This window comes from Hemibagrus wyckioides, linkage group LG07, assembly GCF_019097595.1.
Source record: "Hemibagrus wyckioides isolate EC202008001 linkage group LG07, SWU_Hwy_1.0, whole genome shotgun sequence".
NCBI classification, from domain to species: domain Eukaryota; kingdom Metazoa; phylum Chordata; class Actinopteri; order Siluriformes; family Bagridae; genus Hemibagrus; species Hemibagrus wyckioides.
This window is the reverse complement of record NC_080716.1, coordinates 20,608,140-20,628,531: the sequence shown is the minus strand read 5'-3', so window position 1 is coordinate 20,628,531 and position 20,392 is coordinate 20,608,140. Positions and strand designations below refer to the sequence as shown.

The 20,392-nt window shown below is 39.8% G+C and overlaps 1 protein-coding gene across 3 annotated transcripts in view; it reads left to right on the top strand.

Annotated features, from left to right (window-relative positions):
* The window catches only part of LOC131356666 (neuroligin-2-like), a 157,985-nt gene that overhangs the window by 75,172 nt on the left and 62,421 nt on the right, over positions 1–20,392 (top strand). For 2 of the 3 annotated variants that reach the window (XM_058395817.1, XM_058395819.1), the window contains one exon: positions 14,599–14,652. The exons of the other annotated variant lie outside the window; for it this stretch is intronic. In XM_058395817.1, coding sequence (XP_058251800.1) covers positions 14,599–14,652 — 54 coding nt within the window. The remainder of the gene's footprint in view (positions 1–14,598; positions 14,653–20,392) is intronic. 3 annotated transcript variants of the gene reach the window in all.

The window sequence follows — 20,392 nt, the reverse complement described above, 5'->3', positions numbered from 1 at the left end:
TCACCTAATAATTGGGTTGTCTGCCACTAAAGGTGCCATGTTCTTAGTTGTTTAGCACATGTAGATGCAAATATCAGGAAATGAAAGCTAAATTCTGATCTATTGTCTCTGAACTGAATGTCTTCAGTGTATAGGAACAAATGAAATAGTTAGCATTGCCATTCCAATACTTTTGGAGGGGGGCTTGTTTTCTAGTATCAAATTAGCTAAATGTTGCAGTTCAGCTGTGATAGCTAGCCAGCAGTCTGTACTTGGTCTTTCACTGGCTGTACATTGCCAGGGATCAATTACAGCATACATCATGATGCCAACATTTCTTAAAGAAAGTTTCTACAATGCTTTTTAAAAAAAATGCATCTGTATGCACGAAACAGAAAGAAAAACTTTATCATAGATCGATGCCTCAGACTCTGGGGGCATAAAAATGTCTAGATAAAAAAGTGACTAAATATGTAAATAACCAGGAGTACAAATGTGATATATATGGCTTTGGTGCAAAAATAATCAGTCATTTTCCTGATCTGATCTGTATATATATATATTGTGGAGTGAGGTGATGGTGGGCATTAGTGATGAAGAGTGTGTTTGTCAGAAAGGTAGGAGAGTTGAAAGAAAGGGAATTGGATGCTGTTCTCTCTGACAGCAAAATGAAGAAGCGTTTTGCGGCAGCACCTGACTGTGTGCAAACGGTGCTTTTTAATGAGCATCAGAGCTGACGGTACAGGTCCTGTTCACTTTGCAGGGATGAGTGCTGCTGCAGAACAGAGAGTAAAGCAGCTTGAAGCTATCAGACCACACACACACACACACACACACACACACATAGGGGTCGAAGAAAGAATTCACGGTAGATTCAAACAGGGCATCTGAGAAACTGGGTTATTATCTGTCTCTAGTATATTGATGTTAAATTCCAGTAGTGTCAGACAAGGTCAAAGAGCAATGAAAATACAATAATTGGTCAATTTTTCCTTGTATGTGTTTGTGTAAGAGACAGAGAGAACAAAAGAGCAGGAGAGAGAGAGAGAGATAGGGAGGGTGCAGATTGTGTTAAAATGTTAGTTTGACAGCATGATAAAGAAACAAACCATCAAGGATTGAAAAATGACCGGGAAGCAAAGTGGATAATGAAGAGACAGAGTTAGGGGGAGAGATAAACAGAGGGGAGGGAGAAGTGAAGGTTTAGGAAGCTGAGATTGAAGGCAGAAGTTGGAGGATGCAGAAGACAGGGTCGCCTTGGCAACCTTGCAGCTATTCCAGCCTGTAGCTGTCAGGCATCACATAAGAGCTGAGTATATGTGTGTGTGCTCATCCATTTGCCTTTCTGCTAGTCTCTCAATAAGGGAATTAGCAACAACTGTGCACTGCATGCTATTTATAGCTGCGGAGGAAAGCAGGAAGAAAAAAGTTCTCGAGTGTGTGCATGTGTGTCAGGGTGTGTACTCCTGACTTATGCCGTCATTGCGCAGATGTTGAATTCTCGAGGGCTGATGTGATGTGCTGTCTTATCTCCATTTCCCCTGCTCTCTTTGTCAGTCATCTGCTGCCTTGTCCTCTATTTTAGAAGCCACTCAACCTCAGAAGCTCCTTAAATAGATGTCGTTTGTGTAAGAGCTGGGTTTACTTTGACCTGACATGTGGTGACACCAAGAGGTCTTTGGTGCTTCCATTGAGAGTGTAAGGAAGAATACAAAGAAAACTTAAACTCTTCTTAAATTTCAAGCATTCACTCCCTCAATAAGAATTGTTCTTTTGCAGCAATTGACTTAGATGTGTTTATACAACTTTGCACATTTTGCCTCAGATTTTTTTAGTGAATTTAAGTCTGGGTAAATATGCAGCCATTCTTTTGTAGTTTTTGCTCAGTGCTTTGGCTCATTTCCCTGTTGGAACAAATACTTTGTATTAGAATACACTAAAGACATTGTTATACAATTTAGAACAAGGCACTTTTTTGTTTGATCAAAATCCTTGAGCCTGTGCCATTGCCCAGGTTTGCCCTGTTAGATTGATTGTTTAAACAAGTAATAGCTGTCAGGAACAGCTGGACAGTTCCTTGTCAGGCCCAGAGAAGCCTGCTTCTTTGCTTTTTTGAATTCTTTGCTTTTTTGAATCCCGCTGCTGGGTCTGTCTCCATGGTGTGCCAGCACACACACCAACACGGAGGTCCAGGTTTGAGCCCCGCACAAGGTGGGGGCGCCCGGACGTGACAAAATTTGTTTTAGAAGACACAGTGGAATTCCCAGCTACTTCCTGTCTCCGGCAAGGATTTGCAGTCTGCTGGCTAAAGCCCTGGACATCCGGTGGATGACATCCGGTGGATGACATCCAGGGGATGACATCCGGTGGATGACATCCGGCGAGCCACCTGCCTTGGAAACTGCTTTGTATTGAGCAGGTGGATTCTTTTCCCCGTTTCCCCAGGGAGGTGCCTCCATCCTTGTCCAGGTTGAGGACGCCGCTCCGCAACAAAGTTCCGTGGAGGATGCCGCCCCACGAAGGAGTTCCGTGGAGGATGCTGCTTGATCCCATGCCTCGTGGGGCACCCCCTTTTTACCAGTCCCATTGGAAGCGTGATTCCACCACCTTGCCAGCTGGGGATGCTGCTCCACAATGGAGTTTCCGTGTAGGGCGTTGCTCAGCATCACGGGTGGAAGACGCTTCCCTCCCATCTCTTCCCAGGGCTGGATATCAACTTGCCAATGGGACCTGGGGCATCGTCATAGACTGCATTCATGAACTACATCACGTCTTGCATCTCCCCTCTATCATGGACTACATATCCCGCCTACCTCTGGGCGTCTTCCAGTTTTAATGTGGGCGCTTCAGGAGCCGTGCCTTAGAGGGGGTTATGTCAGGAACAGCTGGACAGTTCCTTGCCCGGCACAGAGCGGGAAATCACAGGCGAACCTTGGAAGCCTGCTTCTTTGTGTGTATTGTGTGCCATGCCTTTCCCAATTTTCTCGATCCTGTTGTATCACCTGTTCCCCATTTAACCTTAATGTTTAACCCTATTAATAGGGATCCTTGTGTACCTGTCTTTGTCGGTCATTGTTGATTGTTCTATGTTTCATGTATTATGTTTGAGTTAGAGTCATGTCCATGTTCACGTTCACATGCTATGTGATTACCTTAGTCTTCCCCATGTCTGTCTGTCTATGAAAATAAAGCAGTGCTTTTTTGAATCCCGCGACTTGGTCTGTCTCCATTTAGGTCCACCACGGAGATCCGGGTTCAAGCCCCGCACAGCGCGGGGGCGCCCGGCTGTGATAATAGCTCTGATGAGCTGCATTTGTTCCCTGGGTTTTGCCTGTAAAGTCTGTATTTTTTGTTAAAGAGGATAAACCAACGAGAAGACCATAAATCAGTCAATGGGAGAAAAGCAAGTTGTTTTGAAACTGAGAAAAAAGGTAAAATTGATCAGAGTCATTACACTAACATTGGGAATAGCCAATACAACAATTAGGAATGTCCTGAAAAAGACAGAGACCACTGGTCTACTAACAACCAGACATTGAACAGGGCAAAGGAAAACAACAGCAGTTGAAATATTCTAAAAGCCATGAAATAAAACCAAAAACACAACAATCAGTGACCTCACCAACAACTTCCACAGTGCAGGGGCGAAGATATCACAATCCCTATTAAATGCAGATATCTAGCTGACTGGAACACAACATTCTTTTCCAAAAGTTCTCAGATTTTGTAACATGGCCTTTCTCAAAATGTTCTCCCTCTGGCTATTCTCTATCCTGGATCAGTGCTGTAGCTGGAGTCATGGACACTTCTCTGGCACTTCGTCTTAAGGATTGTCAATCTAATAGTGGTGAATATACAATGATAGATTTCACTCTTTTCATATCCCCCCAAAAAAGAATATATTTGTTGAGGGAGTAGAGAGATCATTTTTCTTCTGTCAGGGAAATGAAGGAGCATTTTGAGGTAGTGCCTAAGTGTGTGTGGATACTGCTTTTTTAATTAGAGTCAGAGCTAAAGGTCCAGGTCCCTGGCTGTTCAAGAGAAAAGAGAATAAAGATAGGTGCACGCAAAGGAGTGTTAAATGTATTATGCATTTACTAAATGTAAATGTAGGAAAAGCTGACATGTATGGAATGATAAAGACTATGAAATGGGTAGGCTGCTGTAATAAAATTATTTATTTATATATATATATATATATATATATATATATATATATATATATATATATATATATATATATATATATATATATATATATTGTCCAGTAACATGTCTGTGTGTACACAGTATCCACATTTTTATGGAACTTAAAGTGACTACTGAAAGACACAAGAACTGCAAGGGCAATGAAACAAGTAGTAGTAGAGATTGCATTTACCAAAAAAAGCTACTTAGGGCATATAAAGAATAAGCAAAAGTCACTTTACCTCGAACTAGTCAGGGTAACAGTGCAGAAATACACTATAAGGCCATCACATCAATATGTGCTCTTTAAACAGCCCAGATTTTTGCCGGCCTTAGCTGTTCCATCTTTTGCTAAGGTTTCACCTAGATTTTGGAGTGTGATTGTGGGGATTTTTCCTTTTAGCCCCAAAAGTTTGCTTTATGCACAGGAGCATTGTCATGCTGGAACAACTTTGGACCACTGACTTTCAGTGAAGGGAAATTGTAATTCTTCTCCATACAAATACATTCTACACATGTGTGTGTTTCCAAATTGTGGCAAAAGACTGTGGAAGAATCACAGATGGGTCTGATGGTCAGGTGTCCACTAAATTTGGCCACATAGTATAGCTTTATGTCTTTAATATTCTATTAAGCCACACTGGCATGAGGAAGCATGTGGGAAAAATGACAATCTATTCATTAATTTTCAGTAAACTTGTGCTTGTCAGGGTCATGGTGGATAAGAGTCTATTCCAGAAACACTAACCTCAATACATAATGGGTTGCCAGTTCATTGCAGGGGACAATATCAATTGGGGAAGTTCAGATTAAACAATCAACCTACGTGCATGTATTTGGGAGGTGAGAGGAAACTGGAGAACCTGGAGGAAACAAGGACTCTGCTCAGGACTATATTCTGTACACTTGAATTGTAAGAAGCTATGTCACCCAATGACTATTCAGTTTGACTTAAAATGGATTTATATAGTGTGTTTAACAATAGACATTTTCCCAATCACAGTTGTTGTGCAAAGGCATTTTGTAACTACTTTGTGTTCACAAAGACGATGTTACAACATCAAGCATGGTACACTCAATTTGGAAAAGCATAAACCATCTTTAGAGCTTAGGAACACCTGCTGTACACAACGCAACAGCTATATGTGCAGCAGTTTTGTGAAAAGTGCCGTTTTAGAGCCATTACATGAGTTGCATTTGTAGTTTTCTCAAAAAGGATAAAATAGTATTTGAAAGTCTCTATTGGTGCGCAAATTTCTACCAATGTCTCGTTTTTACAGGTCGAGCTACTAGGCTATAATATTTTGGCAGTTGTTTGTGAGATGGAAGTTGCATAGAAATAGAAACGAGAGAAAACCCAGACTCTTGTGGATGCTGTAAGGCGCTCAGGTTATTCCAGTTCTTGCTTTGTAATGGTTTCCCAAACTGCTTCTCTATATTCTCTCTGTCTCACTTTTGCCATCTCCATCGCTATGAATTTATTTTTCTTCACTAGCTTATATATATATATATATATATATATATATATATATATATATATATATATATATATATACACAAGCATTATTGCCATCTCATGCTGTATGTCTTCGTTCACTTGTCCCTCTCGCTCCCACTGCATGCTTTTCTTCTTTTTTTTCTCTTTCTGCTGCTCAAAGGGTGTCTCTTCAGTTCCTGCTGTAGCTGAGTTGGCAAGTGGCTCTGAATGCAAATAAGACTTGCCCAACCTCTCTCTCTCTCTCACACACACACTCACACACACAAACACACACACACACGGCTTGTAGTTATATCTATGCTTTGCAAAAACTCAGCCAGGGAGCAGGAGCCAAGAGTGAAGTAAGGTTGGAGAGAAAAGAAGCCAAAAAAAGATAAATGAAACCGAAGGAGATAAAGTGATATGTCATTTGTTGAATAGGAGAATAAAAGGTACTAGTTTTTCTCCCTTTCTTTGAGTATGAATCATCATGGCATTTATTCTTACATCGCTGTATTCAGAGTTGCCAACTTAAGCCAAGAAGTTATGTCAATATTTTCAGAGACAGGTTACGTAGCAGCTTAATTTGATTACCTGGGCACCCAATTCATTTTATTATTAAAATCATCTGCATCTTATTTGTTTGTCTGAGGTTGGCAGATTTTTACTTTTGCAGCACTGGGCTACAGAGTTTTCATTCAGAGAAGAGTCTAGAGCACTGCCTTTAAGATGAAAAAGGGCTTTAAGAACTTGCCTTTAAGCCCCAAAAATTAGAGAGCAAATTCGTCAGTTAATTGTGCATACAAATAAACGTATCCATGAAATCATAATGTGTTTTGGATTTAGGTTATATTAGTACATTTTTTTTATTTCAGTCAAATTAATGAAATAATATTAATATTTTGTTTAATTTGTTTCGCTTTTCTGTAAAGAAAACATGCCCCCTGTTTGAAGGATAAGCTGACTGAGCATTATCTGCTATGCTTACAGATTAAGTGAATTTAATTTATAATTTAATCTATTACAAATTCAGTCTTTGTGGTAAGATATTGTCTCCTCTGATGCAGAAAAAAAAAACATTTGAATGAAATTTAAAGGGATGAAATACTTCATGCATAGTGTCATATATTTGTATTTAATATAACTTTCATAGATTTTAAGTGTATTTTTTATTTTTTTTTATTCCATGACTCTTTATACATTCAAGCAGGTCAACATTAGCAGCATCTACAGTTACAGCATTTGGCAGATGTACTTATCCAGAGCGACTATCTCATTTATACACCTGAGCAGTTGAGGGTTAAGGGTCTTGCTCAAGGGCCTTAAGGCAGCTTGGTGGCCCTGGGATTTGATTGAACTCCTAAACTTTCGATCAGTAGTCCAACCACTGAGCTACCACTGCCCTATCGTTGTTTGCCATTTTGTGCCAAAAAGCTGCTAGCTGAAGAAGTAAAAGACAGCTAGTTAGACAGATATAAAAAAAAATTCACAAATTTGTGCAAATAATCAAGCAAATTTTTATACTTAGTTTACTTAGATGTACAAATTATTAAGAAAGACATTCTAGTGTTTAAAACTGTTTCTACCAGGATGCTCCACAAACCTCTAGTGCAGCATCAAGCGATTCAGACTAGCATTGATATGTTTGAGATGTCTTTTATGTTCATTACTATTTCAGTGATTGGCTTTATAAGGTTCCACCCTTTTGAGACATCTCCCAATCATCATAAAGAGAATGTGAAGAGTGCGCTGTTTTTTCCTACATGAAACCCAGACGGCGGGATGATATGTTAAAATCCTGTTGTCCAATGACCATTAATTTTTCTTCCCATTAAATCATATTATATTTGAATCTTCCACATGAATCCTCCTTGAGTCCCAATGAAGCACAGTGTAATGAGCTGTCTATCAGTGCCGTGACAGATTTTCACTCAGGTGTTAATTTGCATTAAATGAACAAACAGTGAGATTTTCCAGGGGGACATCTAATTTGATAAAATATTACATTTTAATGCTGTCTTTCAGGGAGCCTTAAACTTAAAGCAATCGCCTGTGATATAAATGCAGTTCTAGGAGGTTAAGGCTAAATCACATTCAAGGTTCCTAAATCTGCTACAATACCTGTACAATGACAGAAGGTGTAAAAGGTGACCATTGGAAGATGGCTGAGAAACAGCATGCATTATTTTAATAGGCACATTTTGAATGTTTTAACGAAATTAAGTCAATGTCACTGAGGCAAGGAAGAGAAAGTTTGTCTCTCAAAATGAGCAAGATTACGCTAAATCAGTGTGATTAACCCGCATCTGTCATACATGCTTGCATACACAGGAGTGGCGTAAAAGAGGCAATAACATCTCAGCCTGTTAAGCGTTTATAAAGACATACACAACCTTGCAACAGTGGCCTCAGTATAGGTTCTAATAGGTAGTCAGGTCTGCGTCGTCTGCCGTGTGCCTTTTAAATAAATGTTTTGCTTCACACCTCTGACCTTGCTGAGGCTTTGTGAAAGATTCAATGAAGCAGACAGACACGGGGCTATGTGTCATAGTGCTCATGAGGCCCGCCAGTAATTGTCACCACTGGTGTTGCTGGGAAATTGCTTTAACCTTCATGCCTTCTCCATTGCCACCACTCCGTAAATGTCATCCTATCTGGCTGCTGTCCCTCTCCCCTCTGTTTAAACACTCCTCTTTTCCACACGCTCACACTATCTCTCCCAAACATTCTGGCTCACACACACACACACACAAAAGAAACCTACATAGGCACTCTGTACATAACAGTCACCGTGCCTAGCAATCATATCCTCTTCCTCTCCTGTTTTCCTCTATCTCCACCAAGCATTCTCCTTCAAATCCTGCACTGTATCTGCTCTTCCTCTTATTTTATCGCTCTCTTTCTTTCCTAACCAGAAACCCTGCATCTTATACTCAGCTTGAGGAGGCAACATAGGAACTACAGGCAGAGGAGGAACCAAGACTAATTTTAGTTCATGAACTGTAGTTTTGATCTGTTAGTGTAGAGTTTGCCATATTGAGCAGAACTTGAACCAAAATCATGTGGGTAGAATTCTCTACATCGTATATGTGTATAGGAGTAATCTTGCACAGCTTTGCATAAAATTGAACATTGTGAGAAACGATATGTCCAGAATGTATTTACCAGTCTCAGTTTGTATGAATTACTTTCAGAGGTATATGCTAAGTAAAATCACTGCATGATCTGGACAATTAAATCACAGTGTGATGTGCTCATACATTTTGGGTGGATGCCAGACCACAGTAGAGGCAGTGGTGGTATTCACTCAGGTGCTTGTTTAGTCCCTTGTCATTTCAAGACTGGACTACTCCGACTCACTCCTGTCAGGTCTGCCTCTGACCACCATTCGACCTCTGCAAGTGATTCAGAATGCAGATGTGCGACTTGTTTTCAACCTTATGAAGTTCTCACACACTACCCCATAGCTACACTCCGTCTATTGGCTTCTGGTAGCTACCCACATCAGCTAAAACACTGATGCTTGCCTACAAAGCCAAAAATGTACCAGCACCACTTACCTTAAAGCACTTATCACACCCCACACTGTACCACCTCCCTTCGATCCTCCAGCTCTCTTCAACTGGTCCCATAGTTGATCTCTCAGTGTACTACGACTCTTTTCTGTTCTGGCAACTGGGACGTGGATTAAACTTCTCCTAGATGTCTAAACAGCTGAATCACTGGCTGTCTTCACATGACGTCTAAAGACCTACTCTGTTGTGCCCAACACTGCTCAATACCCAGAGGAATTGGATATGATTTCTAACATTGGTGCAGAGCTGGTGTTCTGGCAGAGTCATAAACAAGATCAGCTCATTTTCTTCCTCTGCAGGATTGTGGAGGAAGGAGCAGATTGCTGTCATACACCTGTTAGTCCCATGTGGCCTTCTGATTACAAAACGTGCATCCAAATCACTGGGAATATTTTGAACGACGTCTGTTGAGGCACGTGTGAATGTTTGTGTGTGTGAATAAGAGAGAAAGAGAGAGAGAGAGAACGAGAGAGAAATTCATCCAAATAAATGTGTGATCAGGTCTACACACACACACCCACACACCAAAAACCACTATGTGTTAACAGTTTCCTTTAAGGATAAATTGCAAAGGCATATCAGCCAACATCTTTCCTAAAGGAGACATGAGAGGTTATTAGTAGATCAAGCAGGGAAAGAAACTAACCAAACCATTCACAAGATAAAAATCTGAATCAGACAATCTGATCATGAATAAAAAAGAGATTAATGATCGCTTCAGAGAATATTCCTCTGAATTATACTCATACTATAGAAAACCAATTACCCACATGGAATACAGCCATTTTTTGGCAGTATAAATTGAGTGAGACTTAAATGAAAAATGACCTTGATTCAGAATAAGATGCTATTCAGCCTTTTCCATCTGGCAATGCCGCAGGTCCTGATGGACTTGGCTACAAATTGTACAAAGCTCTCACTAAAAGACTTTCTTTCCGTATGCTTAAAATGGTGAATGGTTCAGTAAAAATAGGAGGTTGCATTGATTAATAGAGGCAGCTCGAGTCTTTTTGAGTTACATTGGAACACTGTGTGGCAGGATGATCCTTTATCTCCTGTTACCTTTCATAGCGCTCTAAGGCCATTGGCTACAGGGATCAGGAGACATCCACATATTCATAGGAAATGCTGATTGTATGAAAGGGCCTGGAAAACCATGTGAATCTGTACCTATTTATATCATAGCATGTTTGAAATCTCTAATCTGATTGGTCACATCTGAACACGTGCATTATTTTCATATAACAGCACAGATAGTTCCATCTGTCATGTATGAAAGGTTAATACCTAGCACTAGTTCTAATGTGTTATTGTTTCTATAGTAATAGTCCAAACACAGGGACTTGTACAGCAGAGGCCCCCAATAATCTAAGACTACTAATAAACATAATTCAGAATGGGTTATTGTTTAAGAAAGTCATGACATGGTGAAGTTTTGTTACAATATTTTTATTTAACATTTATGGAATGAGCCTTTGCTGTAAGCATACTAAGTCTTGGTTACGATTTCCTTTTGTCTGTGTTTTTACTGTAAAATGACAGGCTGTGTGTGTCAGAGTGTGTGTGAGAGAGAGAGAGAGTGATCAGATAGAGCAATTGAGAGGTTGGTGGGAGAATGTATATTGAATGGGATATATATATACCAAAATAAAGCTGTGCTGTTGTATGAATGCGATTTGCACTTTGTGCCACATCACCTATAACTGCTTGGCAATATCTTTATTGAAATACATTTTTAAGAGTTTCCACACATGAACATACACACATCAATATCAGAATAAATAATTTATGATACCTAAGACTAATGTACTGTCTAGTGGTGTATAGGTAATCTCTCTCTAATCTCTATATACCAGATTTAAAACCAAATTTTTCTTTTTCTAAATGCACATGGGAATGATATCTGGGGAAGAGATGACTTATCTTGAATGGAAGCTGTTCTGTGAACAGAAAATGATTCAGTTTAAAAGTATTGCCCAGGCTTTATTACTTACAAAACCAAATTAAGGTAAAATCAATGGCTCTGTGTCTCTACAGTGCGACAGGTGCAATATAGCTGTAAGATTACTATCATACTTATTTTGCTTCTGCTGTGTGCTGCAGGACGATTAGTCTATCATGTTTGAATGGATTTTTTTTCCCCCAAAAGCTTTGAAGACAAACATCAAGCCAGATACATTTGCAGCAATTTCTGTGACATGGCAACCGTACTTCTTAACAACAGACAGCAGGCTCAAATGGTGAGCAGCACTGCAGCCAAAATCTTTTGTTTTAACAGGAAAATCTCCAACATGTCTGTTTTTAGTCAATGATTCTATGAGATTATTCTTCAGTTTTTTTGTAAAAGGAATAAATCTAAACTCCATTGCTCCATTATTTCAGTGTATTTTCTTAATTGTGATTACTGGACACTTCTATGGAACTGTGAAAAATTGCATCCTCATTTCTTCTACTCAGCTTTTCCTCCTCTTTGCAATGAATGACCTTTGCATTAAAATTGTGTGATAATTGTAAGTGAAATATAAAAAGGGCATATTTCCTATACATATGCATCAGCGTTTGAGCTGGCTGGTGTAAGAAACCCATGCTGATTGGTGCAGAGTCACGCCAGGACAAGAAGTCGAGCTGAACAAATTTATTACATAAGCACTGCAAGTGTGTGTGTGGGTGTGTGTGGGGCTGTGTGTAGTGTGTAGTGTGTGTGTGTGTGTGTTTACGAAACATGATCCAGTTCAGCACAGCCAGTAGTTTAAGCTGAATCCAGTTCAATGTACAGCAGCAGACATGAATGCAAGTACAAGTGAATTTATATAACTTAATAACAACAGGTAAACATTTTAATCACAAGAAATCAAAAGTAGATATGTATCAGATGATTAACAAGCAGGACAAGATAGGCAAAGCCAAGAGCAAATCAAAACCAGAATTCAAGCACTAAAGCAAGCACGAAGCTTAGTTTTGTCTTAAGAATAATCTTGGTGCGAGACGTCTGTTATTTATAGCAGTGTGATTGGGATCCGGTATAATCAGGTGGTGACCTTGAACAAGGAAATGACTGTGGTTGATTTCATGTCCAAAACCAGCATTGTTTTATAAAGGGCTCTATAAAACCTGATCCAGTTCAGAGTAGATGTAAGTAGATCAGTGTGGTTCTTTAAAGACTGATCCACTTTAGTACAGTAGTGTTAAGCCTTGTCTAGTTCAGTCTGGTTGTATAAAGCTGGCTCCATTTCAGCATGGATAAGTAAAGTCAGATCCAGTTCAGCATAGATCTGTAAAGGCTGATCTTGTTCAGCATTGATCTATAAACACACATCCAGTTTAGCATGGATTTGTAAAGGCAGATTAATTTCGGCATGGATCTACAATCCAGTTTAGTGTCAATCTATAAAGATTCTTTGGAAAATTCTGATTCCATTCGGCATGATGCTGTTGGAACCAAAAACATTAGAAAACACAATTTATTGACATTGATAAATCACAGGACTGTTTTGTTCTGTACAGCTTTGTGCTTCAGGAAAACATGTGACCACTGCACAAATTATAGAGTAGTGTCTTGAAGACAAACTTCACCCACAGGCCATGGAATAAATGTGGTGTAATGTGTGCATTGCACCTTCCAGTACACATGATCAGCAAGCTCTATTAACTTCATCCTTGAAGTTCTTGGGAAAAATCCAAGTCTGTGCCTAGCAGTACAGAATAAAGAGAAATAATAGAGAAAGCAGCTGAGGAACAATGCATCAAGTGTTAAAGGGAGAAAGGAAAAGCAAATGACAGCGCAGTCAGAAAACGAGAGGAGGAGAGGAGATAGGCAGGGCAAAAATTTGTAGAGAAAGCAGGTCCAGTGGGAGGAGGGTGATTTGGTTGAGGAGTTTCAGCATTGGTGCATTACTCATTAAACGGGCCAAATCATGCATAACTATGCACACAACTTTGGCTTTGAATTGATTTTTTTAAGGTAACAGGACTTGCCTGAGGCATGCAATCCATTTAGAGAACAGAGAGAAATTGAGAGAAATAAAGAAAGAGAAGAAAATAGGAGCTCCTCAGTTCACCTTACTAAATAAATGGTTATTGCTTTAAAGTTTCTTTTTGTGTGTGTGTTTTTTGGGAGGGTTTTTATATCCTTCACCTTTTCCCTTCTCTTACAATGACTGTTGATCTTACTCACCATCAACGTCCACACAGTTTCTCTCTCTCTCTCTCTCTCTCTCTCTCTCTCTCTCTCTCTCTTTCTCTCAGTTGACACTGATCGCAGAAGATCATTTTTATCTGAAATAGCCAATATCTGGAGAGCAAATAATAAAATAAAAGTGATTTACCCATACAGACACACTCAGTACTCACAGAGCATGGCAGGTATATAACAGATATATACTAAAGATTAGACCAACATTTCTAACAACTTTCTGTTATGTGAAAGAAAGTGTATTTTCAGCTTTAGAAAAAAACTTGCTCTAAAATACAACAGAGCTGTTTTTTCCTTTCGGGTACATCACTGTGCAGTAAACAAAGTGTAGAACATTCTCTTGCATGTTTATTAATATTTTGATTAATGTTCATCATTTAACTTGATGCTTATTCCTGCAGGGTTTGCTTTGTCTTCTTCACATCTTGTTTGCTTTGCCTAATGCTAAAAGCATTACACAACCTTATTTTTTTTTATTTTACCATTAACAGAAATTATGGCAAACATCTGCTTGTGCTTAAACAAGGGGGAAAAAAAAAATAAAAACACATCATTCCTTATCCACACTGTATTCTCAGTGAGTGTGTGTGCGCCCCGTGGTGGCCCCCGCTATGCACAGGCTCCCTACTCAACGCGAGGTGTTTTGGGTTTTTTTTCCGAGGATGTGGGTGAGAGCCTGTGTGAAGCGGGGGCTGGCGGGACCTGGGGAAAGGAGGAGGGGGAAGCAGAGGGGGGGGGGGGGTCTTGTTTTTCAAGCCACTGAGGTTAATTCCTTATTCTTCCTTATCGATTTTTCTTCATCCCCGGAAGCCAAACAAGCTGTTGGAAACACAGACACTAAAGATAGTGTAAAGAGGGCAATAACAAGCAGTGCACAACAATGACAAACCCACTTTCCATAAGCCAGAGAGAATATTCACAGATCTATTAGCACAATTCTTTGATCTTGCCAACAGTTTGTCTTTCTTGCACTTATTGTGTGTTTATGATGCCTTTTTTTGTTTTCTTTTGTTTTTTCATCTTTCGCAAAAAAAGATAATATCAATGACCTCTTGATGAATTGTCTTTTTTGCTCTTGCTTCTTTTCTTTTTTTGATGTTTTTCTCTTAGTTTTTTTCTTACCACAGTAATATTTTTTGAATTTTCTCTTTTCTCTTTTCCCCCCCTCCTTTTTGTCTTAACCCTAGGTCCACTCACAAAAAAACACGATGAATCTACAATGAACCGGCCACGAGACGAAGGTATTTTTGTTGCATGTTTTTCCTTTTTTCTTGTATTTTTTAAGTCTTTTTTTGGGGGGGAATAAAAGACAGTTTTCCATATTAGTCATGTGTAGAAGCATTTGTTAACCATACATACACGCGTACACACACACATACACACACACCCGCTCACAAGACATACACGTACGTGTGTGTGTGTGGCTGTGTGAAACCTGAATGGAGGCTTGACGACTGTGCTGAGTAGTCAGAGACTCCGCTGGTCCTGGTCCTGGTGTTGAGAATATTTCGTTTTCTAACATTATAAAATGAGCCTGAGCTGCTGAGAAAGTCCGGCTGTATCACTATTAACAGAATAGGAGAGAAAGGCTTTGAAGCATAATACTCGAACAGAGTTGTTAAAGCCATGATTTTACAGTCGAGCAACTGTTGCTGGTGTATAGAAGCGTTGGGTGCAGCTCAGAGAGATTATAATCACTGAAATATAAGGCCGACACTAATGAGGACAAATCAGCTGGACTCTGTTCTGCACTCACAGTGTCAGTGGAGGAGGCTCTGGAGTGGTTTAGCTGTGCTTGAAGTAAATACCACTCTGCAAGTATCAGAAAATCACTCATAGAGTGGCTAGATGAAAAACATCAATAGTGTATCAGCCTCCAAATGTGCACTTAGACACACACACACACACACACACACACATGCACAGCCTTTAGCACCTGTTTGTTTATGTCTTATAAATCTTTTTCTTCTTTTTGGCCTTTGTCTTTAAGAAGGATTATGATGAACTGTGATACTGTTACTGAGAAGGCCTTAGTGTTGAAATTCTTTGCCCTGTTCTTGTGTTTACAAAGAGACTCTTTTTCTCTCTTTGCCCTTTTCAGTCTTGCTTTTTTCCTTTTTTTTTGGCACCAATTTGTCTACTTTTTACCTGAAGACATCAACACTGTGGCGGATGTGTTTTTTTTCTTTCTTTCAATACACGAATGGCTAGTTTGGTCCTTGGGAGGACTGGACAGTGGGTATTAAACTGACACATTTAAAATCTTATTATTAGTTAGTAATGGTCTCACATTCTCTTCATGCCCATCTATATAAATAGAGGAAGACATTTCTGAAAATAAAAGATGATAGATCTGTCTGTCAAGATCTGGTATTGAGAATTACATTTCAGAGACTCAGTGGTAAGCCGGTACATTGAGATGTGTATATGTTTGCATCAATCTGAGAGAGAATGAATCACAGAGATAGTATGTCCACCTGAGCCCAGCTGATTATCCAGAGAAAAACTGTTTATACAAGCCACTGTCAACCACAAATACCCCTCCCTCCCTCCCTCCCTCTCACTCTTTCTCCTTCACTCATAGACTCGCTTTCTCTAACTGCCTTCCTCTCTTTCTCTCATTTGGTCTTGTATTATGGGGTGTGTGCTGTCTGTTGGGGCTGTCGATGTTAAACCTGTCACCCTGTCTAGCACATCATCACTCCATCTTGCACATCTATATTTCACCCACCACACAGATGCTACAGCAGTGTCAGCTCATCTCACTGCCATTTTCATGTCTCCCAGGGTTGCTGAGGGATCTCTAACCACAGCTTAAACAGCAGGACTTCTTGGAAGATGTAGGCTATGTCCCTTCTTCTGTCTTCATTTTAGCTAAGAATATTCTATTAGTAATTATATCTCCATACAGCAGATGAAAAATAGAAATGTGTGATTAGGACTGTCAGTTGGTAGATGAAACAGCACAGCACTTAGTATGCAGTGTGGAGTGTTAATTACATTCTGTTCAAGATGTAGTACAGGATGGGTGGACATACTAAATAACAATAACTATTCAGTGCGCTTCATGGAAATATCAAATCAGTTGCCTTTTGCAAGAGAAAACGAATGATGACAGTCAATGTGAGATATGGGAGACCAACAATGGTTATAATTTAGCAGAAGTAATAGAAAACATACAGCAAAAAGAATGAGAATGGCAGATGTATCCAGCTGAAAAAAACAACAACTGTAATTTGCTAAATTAACATCTATTTTGTTAGTTTCAAAATTTGAGGCTTTGGTTTATATTTTTCAGCCCTTTAATCAGCCCTGCCTCCAGTTAAACAGAGGGATTATGCTTGCGTGGAAGGAAGTGGAAAGCTTGTTAATTACAATTGCAATTTGCCTTTCAGCCAATAGGGGGATCCAAAATAACCAACTGTTTCTTTAAATATCACTTTGGCTGTTTGCGGTAATTGCTGCTAAATGGATGTGTTGATCTAATTTGCAATATTGCTTTCACCCATTCAAGCCTATCTAGATTATAGCCTGAATATCCAGCATGAACATGCATTCAAAAGTGCCCTTGTATAGTTTCCAGCAAAAGCAATGTGCATAATACTGGTAATAATTTTGACTCTGTCATGCAATATAAAAGAACTTTACACATAGTTCTGTTTGCTAAAAAGCAATACTGTAGGGAAAATGCTTCATTAAATCATTCAAATGATTGTTAGATTCTCTACATTACCCATTCATTCACCCATCCCCACAGGGTACAACATGTGGTATAGTCCACTAGAATACTATTTACTGTGATATAATCTACAATTTACTGTAGTATTGTACAATAGACCATTTTGCCTAGCCTGGTAGGTGGGGTCAAGAGTGAGGCTAAAGGAGCCAGGGCTTTAGAGGGTAGAACTGTTTTTTTAATGATACTTTTCAGCACTACTCACTATTCAACAAAAGAAAAGCACATGCAGTGTCCTACTGCATGATTCATTACAAATTCAAGTTCAAGTACAAGTTCAAAGCCTTGCTTAGCTCCACAGGCCTGTGTCTCTCTTTGGCACATGGAAGCCTACTGACAAAAGAAAGACACATAAATAGGCTGTCATTAACCACACATAGGTGAACACCATGACTCATTACCTGGTTTTTTGTACCCCCCCTTCTTTTCGGCCCACTTGATTACCAGGGACTTCTCTATGGAGTTTTTCCTACTTACGCATAGGACAGTGTGCTCTGACCCCTCCAGCAGCCAACTGTTTTTTTTTTCTGTTGGGGTAATTGATAGGGATGGCTGCACACAACCATACCAGGGGAAGACACTGTGTGGTGTTTCATGTGGATATTGTGATCAGGTGAATGCAGTAACCCTTGAACCTTGGCAGTCTCTCTGAGGGATGGCAAGAGTTGGTGGATTGAGCGAAACTTTTTAAACTCACCTCCAGACCCAAGTTATGTCTCTCAGGAACCAACATCACCAGAGCAAGATGGAATACCTCTCTCCAGGGATGAAAGATGTTGATGTGGAATATTTACAGTGCATAGATGTTATCTGTTTGCCTTATCTCATACATAACAGTCAACATCCCTGATTCACCATGTAAATACAAAAGGCCCATGCCACCTGTTGAGTATTATTAAAGCTTCATGTGGCCAGTAAAAAAGGGAACCTGTTTTCCCAGTGTTCTTGCAGATGGTTGGTCGTTTTATACAATTGGGTACATTTGTATATTATATATATATAACAAAGTACATTCCATTCATTGATAGAATGAATGGAATGTACTTTAGTCATCACCACTTTAATCCCTGCTTATTCATATAGGTTCCATAGTTTTGTAAAATGAATATGGTACCTTGCCCAGTCAAAATCTCTTTCAGGATTCTGGCTCAGGAGATTAATCAGAAGAGAGCCACTGCATACACCATGCTGAAATGTTCAGAACGGCACTGATTGCCAGTATCACATTGAAGAGTTCACCACAGCAGGGCACTGGTCCTAGCTCCAGCACTATCAGGTTGACATCTTCTCTGGCATCATGCTTCTTTGCTCCAGGGTCCCAGAGTTTGTATGTGAAGACTAATCTCACTGAGAATCAGGGACCAGGACGTATTGGTGATACTACACAGAGGTCTAGCTGATGGTCTGTAAGATGGATATTTTGAGGCTGCTGCCCCTGACTGTAGCGTCAGCAGCCAGACTGCTTACTGGCTCCATATAGCAACCTTGTTCTTTAAGAGCATAACTTCACCTTCTGGTTGTTCCTGTAGAGACATCTCTGTGAGGGTGAAGTAGAGCACTGGTGGAGTGCCTTAAACTGCAATTCCAGAGGGTTGCCACAAGTTCTTTTGCTACCTTGTCCTACCTTTTCCCCAATCTTTCAAAGCTTGATGGTCGGCCTAGTGTAGGGACTTAGTCGCCTCAGTAAAGGGTAAGGTCTCTATAGCAGCATATCAGTCTTTAGTATCAGGTTTTGGTACCATTGTGACAACTCTGTTAAGTGAGGTGAGGAATAAAGATGCAGGAAGCATTGTTTAGAGAGTGAAGCTGTCTATTATATTTTTAGCAATGCTTTGCAGCACTACTCCTTTCTATTTAACGTAATTCTCACTACAAAAGAAGTACAAAAACATGTAGCATTATATTGTTATATGTGGTAACAAAAGGCTGTATTCAAAGAAAAGATCTAAAGACACAGCAATATTTATGGGGAAAGTTGGGATGTACAGGTACTTCATTTGATTTTCCAGGCAGCCGGTCAAAATTATAAAATTACCAACACATAGTTTAAACAAAAGCACTTGTCATTAAGCCAAAAACAGCTTCCAAATGTGATATGATCTTAAATAATTAAGACAAAATTTAAACTACTTGCCTATATATATTGTTATTTAATGTAAATATAATATAATATAAAACTACCTGTCTATATAATATTGTGTAGGTCCCCCTTGTGCCACCAAAACAGCTTTGTCCTGTTGAGGTGGACACCACAAGAGCTCTGAATGTGTGCTGTGGTATCTGGCACCAAGCCTTTAGTTGCCAAGTCCTGTAAGTTGTGAGGTGGGGCCTCAGTGTACCAGACTTGTTTGTCCAGCACATCCCACAGATGCTTGATTGCATTGAGATCTGGGGAATTTGAAGGCCAAGTCAACACCATGAACTCTTTGTCATGTTCCTCAAACCATTCCTGAACAATATTTTGCACTGTGGCATTTTGTATTATCCTGCCGAATGAGGCCACTGCCATTAGAGAATACTGTTGCTATGAAGGGGTGGACTTGGTCAGAAACAATGTTTAGGAAGGTGGTACTGTATATATCAGAGTAACATCCACATGAATGGCAGGTTTCCCAGCAGAACATTGCCCAGAGCATCTCACTGCCTTCTCCGCTGCCTTCCTAGAGAATATCATGGTATCACATCTTCCTCAGGTAAGCGATGCACACACACCTGGCTGTCCACATGATGTAGTTCAAGAAAATGTAGTTCATCAGATCAGGCCACCTTCTTCCACTGCTTCATGGCCCAATTCTGATGCTCATTCTGATGCCAATTGTAGGTGCTTTTGATAGTGGATGAGGGTCAGCATAGGCACTCTGAATGATCTGCAGCTATGCAGCCTTAGCTGTGCACTGTATGTTCTGATGCTTTTCTATTATAGCCAGCATTTACATTTTCAGCAATTTGTGGTACAGTAGCTCTTCTGTGGGATCAGAGCAGATTGGCTAGCCTTCACTAACCAGTGAAGCCTTGGGCACCCAAGGCCTCTTTCACCAGTTGATGGGTAGATCCTTATGCTTGCCCATTTTCCCTGCTTCTAATTCAAAAAGTTCAAGAACAGACTGTTCACTTTGCTGCTTTATTATATTATATCTTACTCCTTAACAGATAGTCAATGCCATTCATGTCATTTGTGAGTGGCTGATTGGTTTTGTATTTAACACATGACTTGGCATGGAAATGCAAAAAAACATGCATGTTTA